At 37.5% G+C, this 14395-nt stretch overlaps 1 protein-coding gene across 4 annotated transcripts in view; it reads left to right on the top strand.

Annotated features, from left to right (window-relative positions):
* The window catches only part of RNF144B (ring finger protein 144B), a 200393-nt gene that overhangs the window by 161607 nt on the left and 24391 nt on the right, over nucleotides 1–14395 (top strand). For all 4 annotated transcript variants that reach the window (XM_063632236.1, XM_063632235.1, XM_063632237.1 and 1 more), the window contains one exon: nucleotides 8817–8877. In XM_063632236.1, coding sequence (XP_063488306.1) covers nucleotides 8817–8877 — 61 coding nt within the window. The remainder of the gene's footprint in view (nucleotides 1–8816; nucleotides 8878–14395) is intronic.

Genomic DNA, 14395 nt, shown 5'->3' with positions numbered 1-14395 from the left:
CATTTTCTTTTTTTTCTTGCTTTCTCTCTCTCTCTCTCTCTTTTTGTTTTTTTTTTTAAGACCTGGTTTTCCTCTGTTGCCTATGCTGGAGTACAGTGGTGCAATCACAGCTCAACTTCTCAGGCTCAAGTGATCCTCCCACCTCAGCCTCCCAAGTAGCTGGGACTACAGGTGTGCACCACCATGCCTGGCTAATTTTTAATTTTTTTTTTTTTTTTTTTTTTTTAAAGAGACAGAGTCTCTTTATGTTTTCCAGGCTGGGCTCAAGCAATCCTACTGCCTCAGCCTCCCAAAGTTCTGGGATTACAGGTGTGAACCACCACATCTGGCTTCATTTTCTTTGAATAGACAGTTTCTCTTTATATTTCCCCCCTCCTTTGTTCTCCTTATCCTTTCCCCACTCTATACCTTCTCTGTCCTTCTGGTTCTCTTTATCCAGTTTTACTATAAAAGCAATTTTACTTTTAGGCATTAAAACCAGACAAACCCATAATGAGTCTTAAAAATTACAAAAGGAGGCCAGGCGCGGTGGCTCATGCCTGTAATCCCAGCACTTTGGGAGGCCGAGGTGGGTGGATCAGGAGGTCAGGAGATCGAGACCATCCTGGCTAACACGGTGAAACCCCGTTTCTACTAAAAATACAAAGAAATTAGGCATAGTGGTGGGCGCCTGTAATCCCAGCGGGGATTACGCAGCCTAACACGGGAGGTGGAGGTTGCAGACAGCCAAGATTGCACTACTGCACTCCAGCCTGGGCGACAGAGTGAGACTCCATCTCAGAAAAAAAAGCAAACACAAAAACAAAACAAAAAAAATCAAATGTTCTCTATCAACTTGCTACTGTCTTTTTCAGTGATAAAAATATGTGGTAGTGGTGATTGATAATCATTTTGAGTTGAGAATGGTATGGAAGATTATATTGGAGATATGGGTATCTGCATCAGTTTACATGGGCCTCCTCCTTTGAAAGTAAATACCACACACATGAATTGGACTGTACCATCTTCATTTCTAACTTGCTTTAGATCAAGCTTTTATTGCATACAGTTGTAACATGTGGCTTATAATCTATGTATTATTGAGTATACCACAATGGGGTTCATTCACATATGCTTGACTAGGTTCTATCTCCATGACTACTACTTCCTCCTGCCTTTTAAAAAAAAATGCTTAATTACACAGGTAACACATAAATATGCTTTGCTTGTTAAAAATAATTCTGATGAAGCCTGGTTCCCTTTGTCTTGCTGCTATTTATATTACAACACGTGATTCTTCATTCTTCATTGTCTTACCAAATGCATTTAAGTCTAATATTTCTTCATCTTCAAAGGATGGCAGGAATGTAAGCTCTTTCCTCTGAGTGCTTCCTTGTGCAGGTCTAGCTTACAGAATTGGCTGTGCTCCATGTACCTGCCTTCTTGATTTTTCCAAATTGGCTCAGCTGTGATTATGCCTCCTAACTTTTGTCTATGAAGAGTCGCCTCCTTAGTGACACACTTAATGCCCAGTTCAAGTACAATTGAACCCCAGTGTCCATGGGTTCTGCATTTGGGGATTCAACTGCACATGGAAAATACTCAGAAAAAATATTTTTACTGAACACATACAGACTTTTCCTTGTCATTGTTCCCTAAACAATGTAGTATAATGATTTACCTAGCGTTTGCATTGTATTAGGTATTATAAGTAATCTAAAAATGATTTGAACTATGCAGGAGAGAGGATGTGCATAAGTTATATTCTAATACTACCCCATTTTATATCAGAGACTTAAGCATCTGAAGATTTTGGTATCTGTGGGAGGTCCTGGAACAGGTGCCCTTCAGATACTGAGGGATGACTCTACTGTTCCCTTGTATAGGAAATGGTAGAAAATGGCAGCTTCCCTTTCAGTGTCATGGAAGCTGGTGAGAGATAGTGACTCAGGAGGACTTGTGGCTAGAGGTGAACACACTAGGAGCCAGGGAAAAGTGTAAAACTTTCCTCTATTGCATCATCTGGTACTTTTAGCTTTTGCTCTGCAGAGCTTTTCCAATGTACTTGATCTTGTAATGGTGTCCAACATGAAATTATGAAAGGCAGGACACAGATTGTTTATTCCAATAGCGTTACGTCAGGCAAAGCCCTTGCTTGAAGTTAGTAGCCCTGTTAAAAAAAGGTGATGTCTAATTTAAGCAGTTCCCATGTAGTGTTATTGAAGTAGCATCCATCACTTCCTGGGAAAGCCTGAACCATTTGTCTGGCCTGTGCGAATTTTGAGTGGTGAGTGCATATTCCTATTTGAATAGTACCTGCCATTACATGGCCTGAGAGTTTTAACTTCTTCCAATTGCTAGGTGTCGGTGGAGGGCAGGGAAGAGCTTCCCACTCACTAATCTTCTTTCTAAGTCCTAGAGCAGTGAAATGACCAGCCTGCCTTTTACTGCTAGTGCCCCAGTGTGCACCAGAGAAAGGGTGGGTGCAGCTGAATGGAGGCTTCAGAATTTCTGTAGGAAGGGATTTAGGGCAGGGCATTCTGGAGACCTGGGGTGGAGGTATGGTGGAGGAGGGATCGAGTACTGGGGAATTTGAAGCTATGTTTGCAAAATAAATATAGTTTTTACTCAGATTACATATTTATTTGGGTGGCTTTGGGAAAGTTGGCTACAGTGATAGGGAATCCAGGTGTTCTTCCCAAATCCTCTGCCTCCACCTGCCATCTCTTAACATTCTTCCTTCCCATTATCATGGTGGGAAGCTAGGGCAAAGGAAGGATGAGAATGCCCAGGCAAGAGGCCATATTCCTGTTACTGTGGTGTAAGGTTCTGAATGGGAAGGGATGAGTGTGTCTGTAATAACCTTTGGCTGCAATACGTGTTGGCTGGAGAAAAGTAAACCTTTGAGATGGTGGGGATAGAGGAATCCGCCAAGCCAGAGTTAACAGATATTTTTGAGTTTCCTGGCTGACTTACATTTTAGAAAGTAGTTAAAACTTTGTTTTAAAATGTACTTAAAACTGTATAAGTGGGTAATAAGGTTTCTAAGATAATTGTTTAACTAATGGCACATAGAAAACTAAGCCACAATGGGTTGAATGTGTCACATTAGTGTATGGATGTGTCTCTTTTACTTATGACTTCGTGTAGGGAGAAAAGGCAAGGGATGACATATGGAAAGATGATCTTGGTTAGATAATGTACAGAGACTTCTGTAGCACATGTGAAACAAAGAACAGCGAAAGCCGCCCTCTACAGTGGACTGTGAAGATCAGTGGCCCTGGAATTCCATTTCTTGCCTTCTGCCTCTCAGTGATGCCCACATATGGTTTCCTATCAGGATTTTTTATCTGGTATTCAGGTGAGACACTTCAGCTTGTTAGCTTCACTTGGGCGAATGGGTGAATGTGCTGTTTTTCTCCTCTGTTAGGAGAGCAGCTCTCGTTCCCTGGGTTGTGAAAACATTTTTAGTTCCTGTGTTAATGTGATTAGACGTTGATCCGCAAGGTGAGTGTTAATTTCCCTGCCCTGCATTTTGCAAGTCATAGCATCCCCCAAATTGCCCAAACCTTGACAGATTGTAATGATCTACTTACTAGTGGTCAATTCCATCTCCAGATGTTCTGATATGTTTTATTATTTGTTCAGCCTGTTTGTTTAATTTTTAAAAGCAACTGTAGCAGAAGCATGATTTGAAGGACCAAACCTAAGGAAAGTCTGGGTGCCTTTTCCTTCTGTCTGGGCTTTCCAGACTCTGAGGGGTAGCATTTCTCTAAAGCCTATCCCCAATTTTTGTTTCATTTTTTTAATTGAGTCTTTTTTTCTTAACTAAAAAGCAATATACATTGTATTTATTAAAATTTCTTATGGGAACACACACTACTTTTGGCATAAATACTTCTGTGTTGAGCAGTCTTCACTTTCTGCCTCCCGTTTTTTGCTCTGTTTTTTTCTGAGAGGGGGTAAGGTCAGTGTTAGTGTAGATGGTGATGCTTGTTTAAATATTATTATCGTGGTTAATACTGATTAACAGGTGTGCCTCACTTTTCATTTCTTCTTGGTTGTGGACGTTAGAGAGATTAATTCACAATTATGTGTAACTGTTATGGCACTCCCGTGTGTAGGTGTGGTCTGGCTTCCCTGGATATATTCTCTGCTAGGGATGAAATGGAAAAGCAAAGACATTCAGCTGAGTAGGAACTGAGTTTTTTTATTTTATTTATTTATTTATTTTATTATCATTATTTTTTTATTTTTTTTAAGACAGAGTCTTGTTCTGTCACCCAGGCTGGAGTGCAGTGGTGTGATCTCGGCTCACTGCAAGCTCCGCCTCCCGGGTTCATGCCATTCTCTGGCCTCAGCCTCCCAAGTAGCTGGGACTACAGGTGCCCACTACCACACCCAGCTAATTTTTTGTATTCTTAGTAGAGATGGGGTTTCACCTGTTGATCTCCTGACCTCTTGATCCACCTGCCTCGGCCTCCCAAAGTGCTGGGCTTACAGGCGTCAGCCGCCTTGCCTGACCAGAACTGAGTATTTAATAAGGATCATAAGGTTCATTTTTGTCAGAAATGAAACAAAACAAAATAGTGATTTTGGGCAATTAGTAGCTTTTGTTGTCGTTATTCTGATATTATTGCTCTTATTCTATTAACATGAAACTGAATTTATCTTTGAATTAAAGTTTGGGTTTTTTTCCCCCCTTTGGAAAGAGTTTCTAGAATGATCATAAGGAGCAAAAGTTGTCTTTTGTGCTTAGATAGGAGAGACAAATTTCTGTTTAACAATAAATAAATTAGCACAGCTTTCAAAGGAGAAGTAGCAAAAATTAACTTTAAAGACCGTTAAGTAGTTGATCTGAAGGTAGTGGTCTCTTGATAGCTGAGAATATACCTAGAGAGCTTTGCTTTTACTGCTTGAATATGGATTTGGTTAGTAGTGAATTAGAAGCCACTGAATAAAATAAATGTCTGCAGTCTATGCTGACTGAAATTTAAAAAATGAGTAGAGAAGGGACAGCTTTTTCTTACAGTGGAATTTTAATCACCAAGTACAAAATGAATGATGGAAGTAGAAAAATCACTAAGCAAATATTACAGTAATAATTATTTTTGGCAAGAATTGTCAGTGGATACAAAAACTGGTGGGCAAAGTTTGATTAGAAACAGGATTTTGCATAGTTTCAAAATATCTCCCTACAAGATACTTGCTAATTCCAAATGATAGAGAAGCTGGCAGATACCACCTTAACCACATTAAAAAGTTAACATCATCAGTAATGAGACATGTTGTCCTCATGTAAGTCCTGATGGCCCCCAAGGACACGTCTGTGATATTCTTGCCAAAAATGCATAACCTCAATCTAATCATGAGAAAGCATCAGACAAATCCAAATTAGGGGAACACTGTACAAATAACTGGCCTGGACTCTTCAAACTCATCGAAGTCACGAAAGGCAAAGATAAATTGAAGAACTGTCCCAGATTGGAAGGTCAAGGAGATACCATGACTAGGTACAAGTTGGTAACCTGGATTGGATCTTAGACTGAAAAAAAAAAAAACCTTAGTGGAACAGTTAGTGAGATTTGAATAAGGCCCGAAGATGCTCTAATTCTATTGTATCGAAATACAAATTTCATTATTTCAATACTATGATTATCATTAGGGGAAGTTGGAATGACATTTAGGAACTAAATTTAGAAAGTGTTATTAGGGGAAGTTGGGGGAATGGCATTTGGTAACTCTATACAAGTTTAGCAACTTTTTATATAATGGTCTGGTGTGATTTTGAATGATTTGGAAATTCTCGGTTGGCAGAAAGAAGATAAATGCATACCACAAGATACCTCTTCATAATCTCTTTTATTCTCTAGGGTTGTCAGGTGTAGCAGTCAATTTTACAGTACTTGTGAATATCCTCAAAAAATTGGTTGTAGCCCTTTTACCTGCAGCCTGATTTAGTCTTCTAACTATCATCCTAACACAAGTATTAATATTTCAATTTTACAGTTGTAAAAATGGAGGTCTTGAGCAATAGTGACTTAGCTCCAAATGATAATGGAACCAGGAATTTAACCTTTTGTATCATTTGTTGTTTTTATTTTTTGTACAGCTCTCATCTAAAGCCAAAAGTATAATAGAAATATTTCAGAAAATTAGTTCTAATCTGCAAAATCCAACAGACAAGATCAAGGGGTAGATCTTTTGTAAATCTTATGTTTATTGCTTTCTAAGTAATTTCAGCCCCTTGATTCTAGCTTCTGTATGTCCTGTCTCATTGTATGTCAGGCTTCCAGACCAAAGCTTTATTCATGGTAAGCTGTCAACAGATATTTGGAAAAAATGTAACTGGGTGCAGCTGGCTCATGTCTGTAATCCCAGCACTTTGGGAAGCCAAGACAGGAAGATCACTGGAAGCTGGGGATTTGAGACCAGCCTGGGCAACATAGCGATACCCCATCTCTACAGAAAATTAAGAAATTAGCCAATTATAATGGTGCATGCCTGTAGTCTCAGCTACTTGAGAGGCTGAGGAGGGAGGATTGCTTGAGCCCGGGAGTTTAAGGCTACCGTGAGCTATGATTGTACCACTGCAATCCAGCCTGGGTTGACAAAGTGAGACCTCATCTCTTAAACAATAATACAAAAGATGCAAGTCTAAATGAGGGGAACTGGGGAAGAGAATGGTGCATTCTATGGGTGTCTTCATTTCAAAAGGACCAAATAGAATGAGAAGCAAAGTAATTAACTTCTTGTAATCACAACTTTCAATTAAAAAATTGATTTACCTTAGTAAGTCTTAGTTCCATACAAACCTTTGACTTAAAGGAGATATCCAAAGTAGCATAAAGGACAAAAAAATTAGAAATCTATGACTTCCCTGTTGGCAGTAGTATGTACTCCAATGAAATTTATTTTTCTAATTTAAAATTAAACATCCATCTCTACAGCTGTTTACTTTTTACTGCATTAATTTCTGTCATTTTTTCACATTAACATTTCATCTGTATCTAAAACATCTTCTGTTTGCCTTGTCTTCCATAAACTGTATTTGACTTTTATATAAATTGCTCATCATTGAAAAAAATCAGAATTTTTAGGGGTTGACTTTGAAGGATTTAAAAGGAGGTCATCAGTCCACAAACTATTTTAGATGAAGGTGAGTGGGGTACAAGACTGTCTTCTAGAATCAAAGAGGGTGGGTGGTTAAAAAAAGATTCATAGAATATTATTGAGGTCTCTTGGGCCCAGATGGTATCACCCCCCAAGTCATGTTGGTCCAGAAGCTGACGTAGCATTTGTTTGTCCTCCACCCATGATGAATTAGCGACAAAGTCAGGAACTGAACTCTGGTTCCTAAATGCCTACTATCACTTCATTTGCTTGTACCTTCTGTCTCCAACTCTGAATTTTATTTGAGACACCTTTGTCTTTCAGGAAAGATGTCTGGGTAGCATTATAACAGATGAATAAAGCTGACCTTCAATGTAATAAAAGTCCAGCCACACTGTTGAAAGAACTATGGTAAAATACATATAACATGATATTGGGCATAATTTTTTTTGTAAAGATTGCTAAGGAGCTTTAATTTAAGGTACCACATGAAAATGCAACATTTTCTCCCCAACTGGAGAAAGAAAATTTGGATAAAAATATTTTTATAATTAAAGTTATGTTTTACCACACTTTATTTGGAATGAGGAAGACCAAACTTGTTTTGTGGTCCTTAATACATTTTAGCTAACTTAGATTCATTTGCGAAATAAACAACTTGAGATTATTTATAAGGGAAAGGATTAGATTTGGAATGCATTATAAAAGGTATAATATTTGTTAAATACAATTTTAGCTGCATCATTTTCTTACTCCAGTTTTCTCAAAGCAGATGTCCTTTCCTTAGTTGCAAGAACGTCAGTGTAGGTGTATTTTGTGCCGAAAAAAGGTGACAGTTTAGAGTTGAATTGTCAGGGCTAAAACTCTGTCCTGTATCAACTTACTGGATGTCTGGAAGGCTAATATCAAATCCTTTGATTTTCTCATATATAAATCTTTAAGCTATGTCAATATATTTACATTTGACATCAATGGAATTAAAATGTTTAGAATGCTGGTTTAAGAGCAGTTAGCTTTTCCTGCATCTGCCTTTAAAAATGACTAATTTGAAATGTCATTCAGTTAAGTATGAATTGTTGTTGTTTACTAGTAAACCTTTGGTTTATGTTGCCATCTGAAATGGAAATAGGAGTCTAGTTGCAAGAAATATTTTAGGCATTTCTTTTCTACCAGAGTCTAGGATGTCAATGTCCCATAACCGAGGGCTCCAGGAAGTGACTCTTGTCAGAAGAAATGATTTTTATATTGTTTAAAAGGTACTCTTTCCTAGGTGACAGATGACATTTGAATAATTCCTGAGATGCTGTCTACCTGACTTTAGTTTTTCAGGATTCCAAAGCTGGAACTATAATTTCAAAAAATTCTTAAATGAAGATATAGAGAAAGGAAGCATCTTTAATATATGAATATGAATAATTTTAGAAGTCCCTGTAATAAAATTTTGTTGTCTGGTCTTGGTAGCCACTGACTGAAGGATAGAAGGTGATCAATGAGTTTTGTAACTGCTCCCTTGAGCAGTGGTTCTCAGCTATGGTGGTGGAGTGGGGATGACTTGAAAATTGTTGCATGTGTTTTACTACATGAACAGTGTGGAGAAAAAGAGGTTTGCAAACAATTGGTGTAGAGAAAGTATAATAAGCAAAGCCACAAAGAGAAATTCAAAGGCTGGTAACTCAGGGCCCTATGATGACTGAAGTCTCAACCTTTTATGTCTCTGGTTTCAGATTGCCTGTTTGGTACCTGTGGACCAGTTTCAGCTTTATCAGAGGTTAAAATTTGAAAGAGGTATGAACTCTTCTTTTTTTCCTGATGGTGAATGTGGTTTTACATGTGTCATTTTTACACTAACCCGCATGGAAGATAAAGGCAGCTGTGGGCTGTCAACAAAGCCTCAAGGGTACTCCAAAAGGAGAATGCTGTAATTGCAACATAAAATTTCAAGCCTCTCAGCTACCACCAGAAAAAAATGCAGACTAGCAGGAAACAGAACTTTCCTTATGTTGTTTGTTTTGTATTTTTAATTTGGCTCATGTAAGAAAGGTTTTGCAAAATTTAGATGGCTTTATAATCACACTAATACAAAAGAAAGTGACCCTCAAAATGGGTTTTACCACTAATTTTCAATTCTTGAAGATCACTTCGAAACATTACCAGCCCAAACGTTTTTACTGCTCCTCAGAATACTCAACATCTGTTTTTTTGATACTACTTTTGTAATCATGGTAATAACTGAGTGTGGATATGTATCATTCTTGTGCAATTTACAATGTATTGGACTGATTTTCTTTCTGACTTTGGGCTTGAGGTAACTTATATAGCTTTTCTATTTAGCTATAAGAATTATATTTTTACTTCATCTGACTTTTGACAGGTCTTTTTTAGGAGGCCTTTCCCTCTTGTCATACCCTACTCTATTTCTGAGGTCAATGGACTATTTCTTAGTATCTCAGAAGTAGGAAAAAAATTGTTTCTCCCAGAACTTATTGGACTGGTATAGTCTCACTGAGTATATTAAACTTGAATCTAGCATGAACATAAAGTTTTCTGATTGCTAACTTTTAAATATGGATTCATAAAGTCTAGAGGTGAGAGTGGGGTGGGGGGGAATGAATATTTGTCATGTGCCAATAAGTTTGGTCAGTACAATTATCTTTATCTCATCTAATTTTCAACTACCCTGAAAAATAATTCTTACAGGAAAAAAGAAAAAAACATACAGAGCATGAAGAGGAGTAGAGTAGGAATTCTGTTGGGGATACATAGGTCGTTAATAGCAACCTTAGATCTAGAGCTGGCTTGGTCTTATAGGAGAAGAACGCTGATTTTGTTTTTGTGTTTTTTTGTTTTGTTTTGTTTTTAAATCCAGCAGCCAAAACCAGATTCATCTCATGGGTGGATTACTTGACTCATAAGGCTGATGTATTAAGCTAAATTTACCAAAAAAAAAAAAAAAAAAAAATCTTGGACTAGGTCATTTGAATCCCAAATGGTGGGTCCGTTTTTGCTCTATATCCAGATGTGAAGTGGGAAATAGTTTATAATGTTGAACATGGAATCAGAACCAGAGAGTCAGAAGGATTTTTGGTTTAATGGATGATGACGTAATCTGATGCTTCTGTCCTGTGATAAGTTAATGATGGGGGTAGTTAATATTGACCCTCTCTAATCCATCCACATGGGCTGATTAGATTGAGCATTATAACACCAGATTTGATAGCTAAAGATAAGAGCATCAACCATCTGCCCTGCCATTTTCCCACTTTATCCCAATGTCCTCCACTATAAAAATCAATTATAATTAGAACATGGACATTCCCAGTATTCACCCTGTGGATGCCTGGCTGGTAGCGAGTACCATGATTTGAGGGCTTTTACTTGGAGAAAGCCTAAAGAGTTAGGTTGGATTTTCAGGCTGCTGCTTAAATGGTGAGATGTGACCTATCAACCACATCAATCCTACTCAGTCACTGGGGCTCAGTCTATTTATAGTATTCTCATGCCTCCATCAGCACTTCTCCTCTCCCATGTCTGCCTGTTACTTCCCTGGCTGACTTCACTGCCGCATATGTCAGCAACAGGCCTTATTCCTAATTGTTTACATTTTAGGTAACATATCTGTTAGCTCAAATGTCTTTTTGTAATTAGAATAGTCTAATATTACCAGGAATTACAACTTTCTGTGGGTTGTTTCTCACTGATGAATATAAAGTTTTGGTTTATTTTAAAATGGTAGCTAAGAGCCTGAGTGCAATTGCAGGCTCCACCACTGGTAAGCTATGTGACCATGGCAAGGTCCTTAATATTTCTGCATCTCAACTTCCTCATCTGTGAAATGGGGATAACAAGCATCTCTGTACCACAGGGTTGTGGTGAGGATTATGTGAATTAATACTTGTAAAGCACTTCCTGTGAGTGCTTCCTGTGTCTGAGTGTTCAACATTTTAACAGTTGGCAATAAAAATAACTTGAAAGTAGCACTTTTAAATTAAATTATTCTCAATGTTCTTCTCCTATACACTTTTTTCCCAATGAGGTAATCATACCGTTCTTCAGGAAATATCGTCATACTGAAATAGATATTGACTGTCTTGTTGTCAGTGGGATTAGAACACTTGAAGATAATTGGCAACATCCATCTTTATGTGGGGCAAGGTAGATGTGGAAAATCATTGGCCAAGATTTCCACTCTTTCCCCAGATAGTGGTTGGCTTTTTGAGTTTTCAAGTAGTATTCAAACCTACTTGTGACTGGCTTATTCTTTCATTAGACGTGATAATATAGTCAGTCTTGCTACAATTAAGTTGGGCAGGCCTCTGAGCCAGTCTGTCTTTTTAGGTGGTGATGCATATTTCTACTTTGCTTTGATACAGATTGATCAAATAGTTTTATTCACACATGGAATTTATTTTTTTTCTTACGAGTTCTAGGCAGATGCCCCACTGTGGATCCCATGCATTGACAATTCGTATTGTTATTCTTATTTTAGAGATGAAGAAACTGAAAGCAGGACAGATTGAGACTTGCCTAGGACCACATAGACTGTGGCTAAACTTCCTCATCTATGCAAATGTTAAAATTCTATACTTTTCTTTTTGTTATTAAACATATACCTAACATAAAAGTTGCCATTTAAACCATCTTTAGATGTACAATTCAGTGACATTAATTACATTCATACAGTTGTGCAGCCATCACCACTGCTTCTAAAGCTCTTTCATGATCCCAAATTCTGTAGCCATTAACCAATAAGTCCTTATCCCTCCTCCCTGCAACCCCTAGTAACCTCTAATCCACTTTCTCTTATTTGCCTATCCTAGATATTTCATATAAGTGGAACCATACAATATCTGTCCTTTTGTGTTTGTCTTATTTTACTTAATAAATGTTTTTCAAAGTTCCATTCCTATAGTAGCATGTATAAGAATTTCATTTTTTAAGGCTGAATAATCTATTGTATGTTTTTAACATCATTTTGTTTATTCATCTGTTGATGGATATTTCAGTTGTTTCCACCTTTTGGCTACTGTAAGTAATGCTGCTGTGAACACTGGGGTATAATTTGAGTTTCTGCTTTCAGTACTTTTGGGTAAAGTAACTAGAAGTGGGATTACGGGATCATATGGTAATTTTACATTTAGTTTTTGAGGAACTGCCAAATTGTAAAACCCTATAATTTAAATGTAAATTTAATAGATATCTTACTGTAAAGTATTGCAGTGTATTAAATTTAGTGACCTTTTGATTTAACCCCCTCATTTTATGAAAAACGTAACAGGCCCAGAGACAATTTCCTCTTAGGTGATTTTTTTTTTTTTTTTTTTTTTTGAGATGGAGTCTCATTCTGTTGCCCAGGCTGGATTGCAGTGGCACTTACTCGGCTCACTGCAACCTCCACCTCCTGGGTTCAAGCGATTCTCCTGCCTCAGCCTCCTGAGTAGATGGGATTACAAGTGCCTGCCACCACACTTGGCTAATTTCATGTTTTAGTAGAGATGGGGTTTCGCCATGTTGGTCAGGCTGGTCTCAAAGTCCTAACCTCAAGTGACCCACCCACCTCGGCCTCCCAAAATGCTGGGATTATAGGCGTGAGTTACTGTGCCTGGCCTCTTATGTGATTTTGGAAGGCGATTTGTAATCGTGTTAATTGTTCATTACCATCCATTATAATTATTATTGGAAAATAGACATTTCAAATAAGAGTAAATTTAAGTTAATAAAGTGCTACATAATGGAATTGACATGATTGGGATACACTTTATCTAATTCCGTCTAAACTTTATCTAAATTACGTAAAATAGACTTCTGATCTACCTCAAACTCAAGACCTTCATCAGCTAGATGACTTTGAGACTATGTTGTGAATATATATTTGATGTGAAACCATTTGTAAGGGGACTTTGGGGTGCATTAAATACCCACTAATACTGTAAATGAGTTAAATGACTAACCAACTGAAAGAAAATACCGTTGGCTGGACTGTGAGACAGAATTGTGGAGATTGCTGCTGCTCTGGAAAAAGGTAGAATCAGAGTCGATGCAGTACTATTTCTTAGTTATAAAAAATCATCCTTAGGTTTTTCCAATTCTTAGTGCCTACCAAGTTCTTTTAGTCTTTAGCTTGTTGTTCAGTGTGTGAATTGTCCTCTGCTTTGTGTTATGTGTTTGCTTAGCTTGTCCTTTATGTCTTTAAGTCTGATGGAAAATATTTTGAATAGGATTGCACAAAAATCATCCTCCTGCTTACACGAAGCAAAGAAATACTATCTGATATTGGTTGGTTATTCCACCCACTTTCCACCCATCTGTGACTTTTCCTCTGGCTGCCACTGTGTTTCTGACTTTGTCTTTCTGCATCAGCTTTCCAATATTAACAAGGAAAAGGGAATGCTAAGTTTGGCATGGGTTAATGATCACTGCTTTACTTTCCAGTGGTTCTCAAAGTACATGCCTGATTATTAATGCAAGAATTGTTCTTGCCTCTTGTTTCCAGAGTCTACTTTTTCAAAATAGTTTTTTTTTTTTTTTTTTTTGAAAATTGGGTTAAGATGATCCATCTCGAGTTCTTAAGCACTTTTCCTTTTTTTGTGACCCTGTTTGACTTTCTGTAACTGCAAGTTGCTTCTGTTCCTTGCTAGGTTGATGTATCTGTTCTTCAATATTTATTTATATTATCATATAGCAGTTTAAGAACTCTTACAGATGGGTTGTGTCATATTGTTCTCCTTCATTTAAAAAAAAGTGAAATAGGAAGTTGTCTTTCTGCTGTTGTCTGTTAATATTACTGACTTCACTCCTATATTAAGTATGTGCTTATTTATGTATTGCACGTCTATCCTATGCCAGGTGCCGTTCCAATGCTTCTTCAAGCTGTGGTTCCATCTTTCTTTGAAAGCCCTTTTATTCTCAGCATTCTCCTCAAGCCTCCTTTCATTTCATGTCTTCACATTTATGATATTACTCTAGTTTCACCTTGCTCTTTTATTTGTCCTTGGTGAAATGCTTCCACCCCAGCTTTTGTATCTGATCATGAAGGTTTTATTCCATCAGAGCTCCCTATGTAGTTATGTAGTGTCTTTTAGTGTTTTTTTTTTTCCCTCTTTGTAGACTGTGTGATGCTTAAGTACTTTATTGTCTGCTCAGTTTTATTTTTTTTAACACCTCCCATCTCTCATTAGTCTACTGAAACAGTTTTATTTATTACAGCTGATAATTAACTCAAGTGCATGGTGTTTCCCACAATAATAAAAGTTCGTGTGATGTCTTTTTGGCACAATGGTGGAGAATGGCAGAAAAACCACTCCTG

The sequence above is a fragment of the Symphalangus syndactylus genome, chromosome 23, assembly GCF_028878055.3.
Source record: "Symphalangus syndactylus isolate Jambi chromosome 23, NHGRI_mSymSyn1-v2.1_pri, whole genome shotgun sequence".
Lineage (NCBI taxonomy): Eukaryota > Metazoa > Chordata > Mammalia > Primates > Hylobatidae > Symphalangus > Symphalangus syndactylus.
This window is presented reverse-complemented; position numbering and strand designations above follow the sequence as displayed.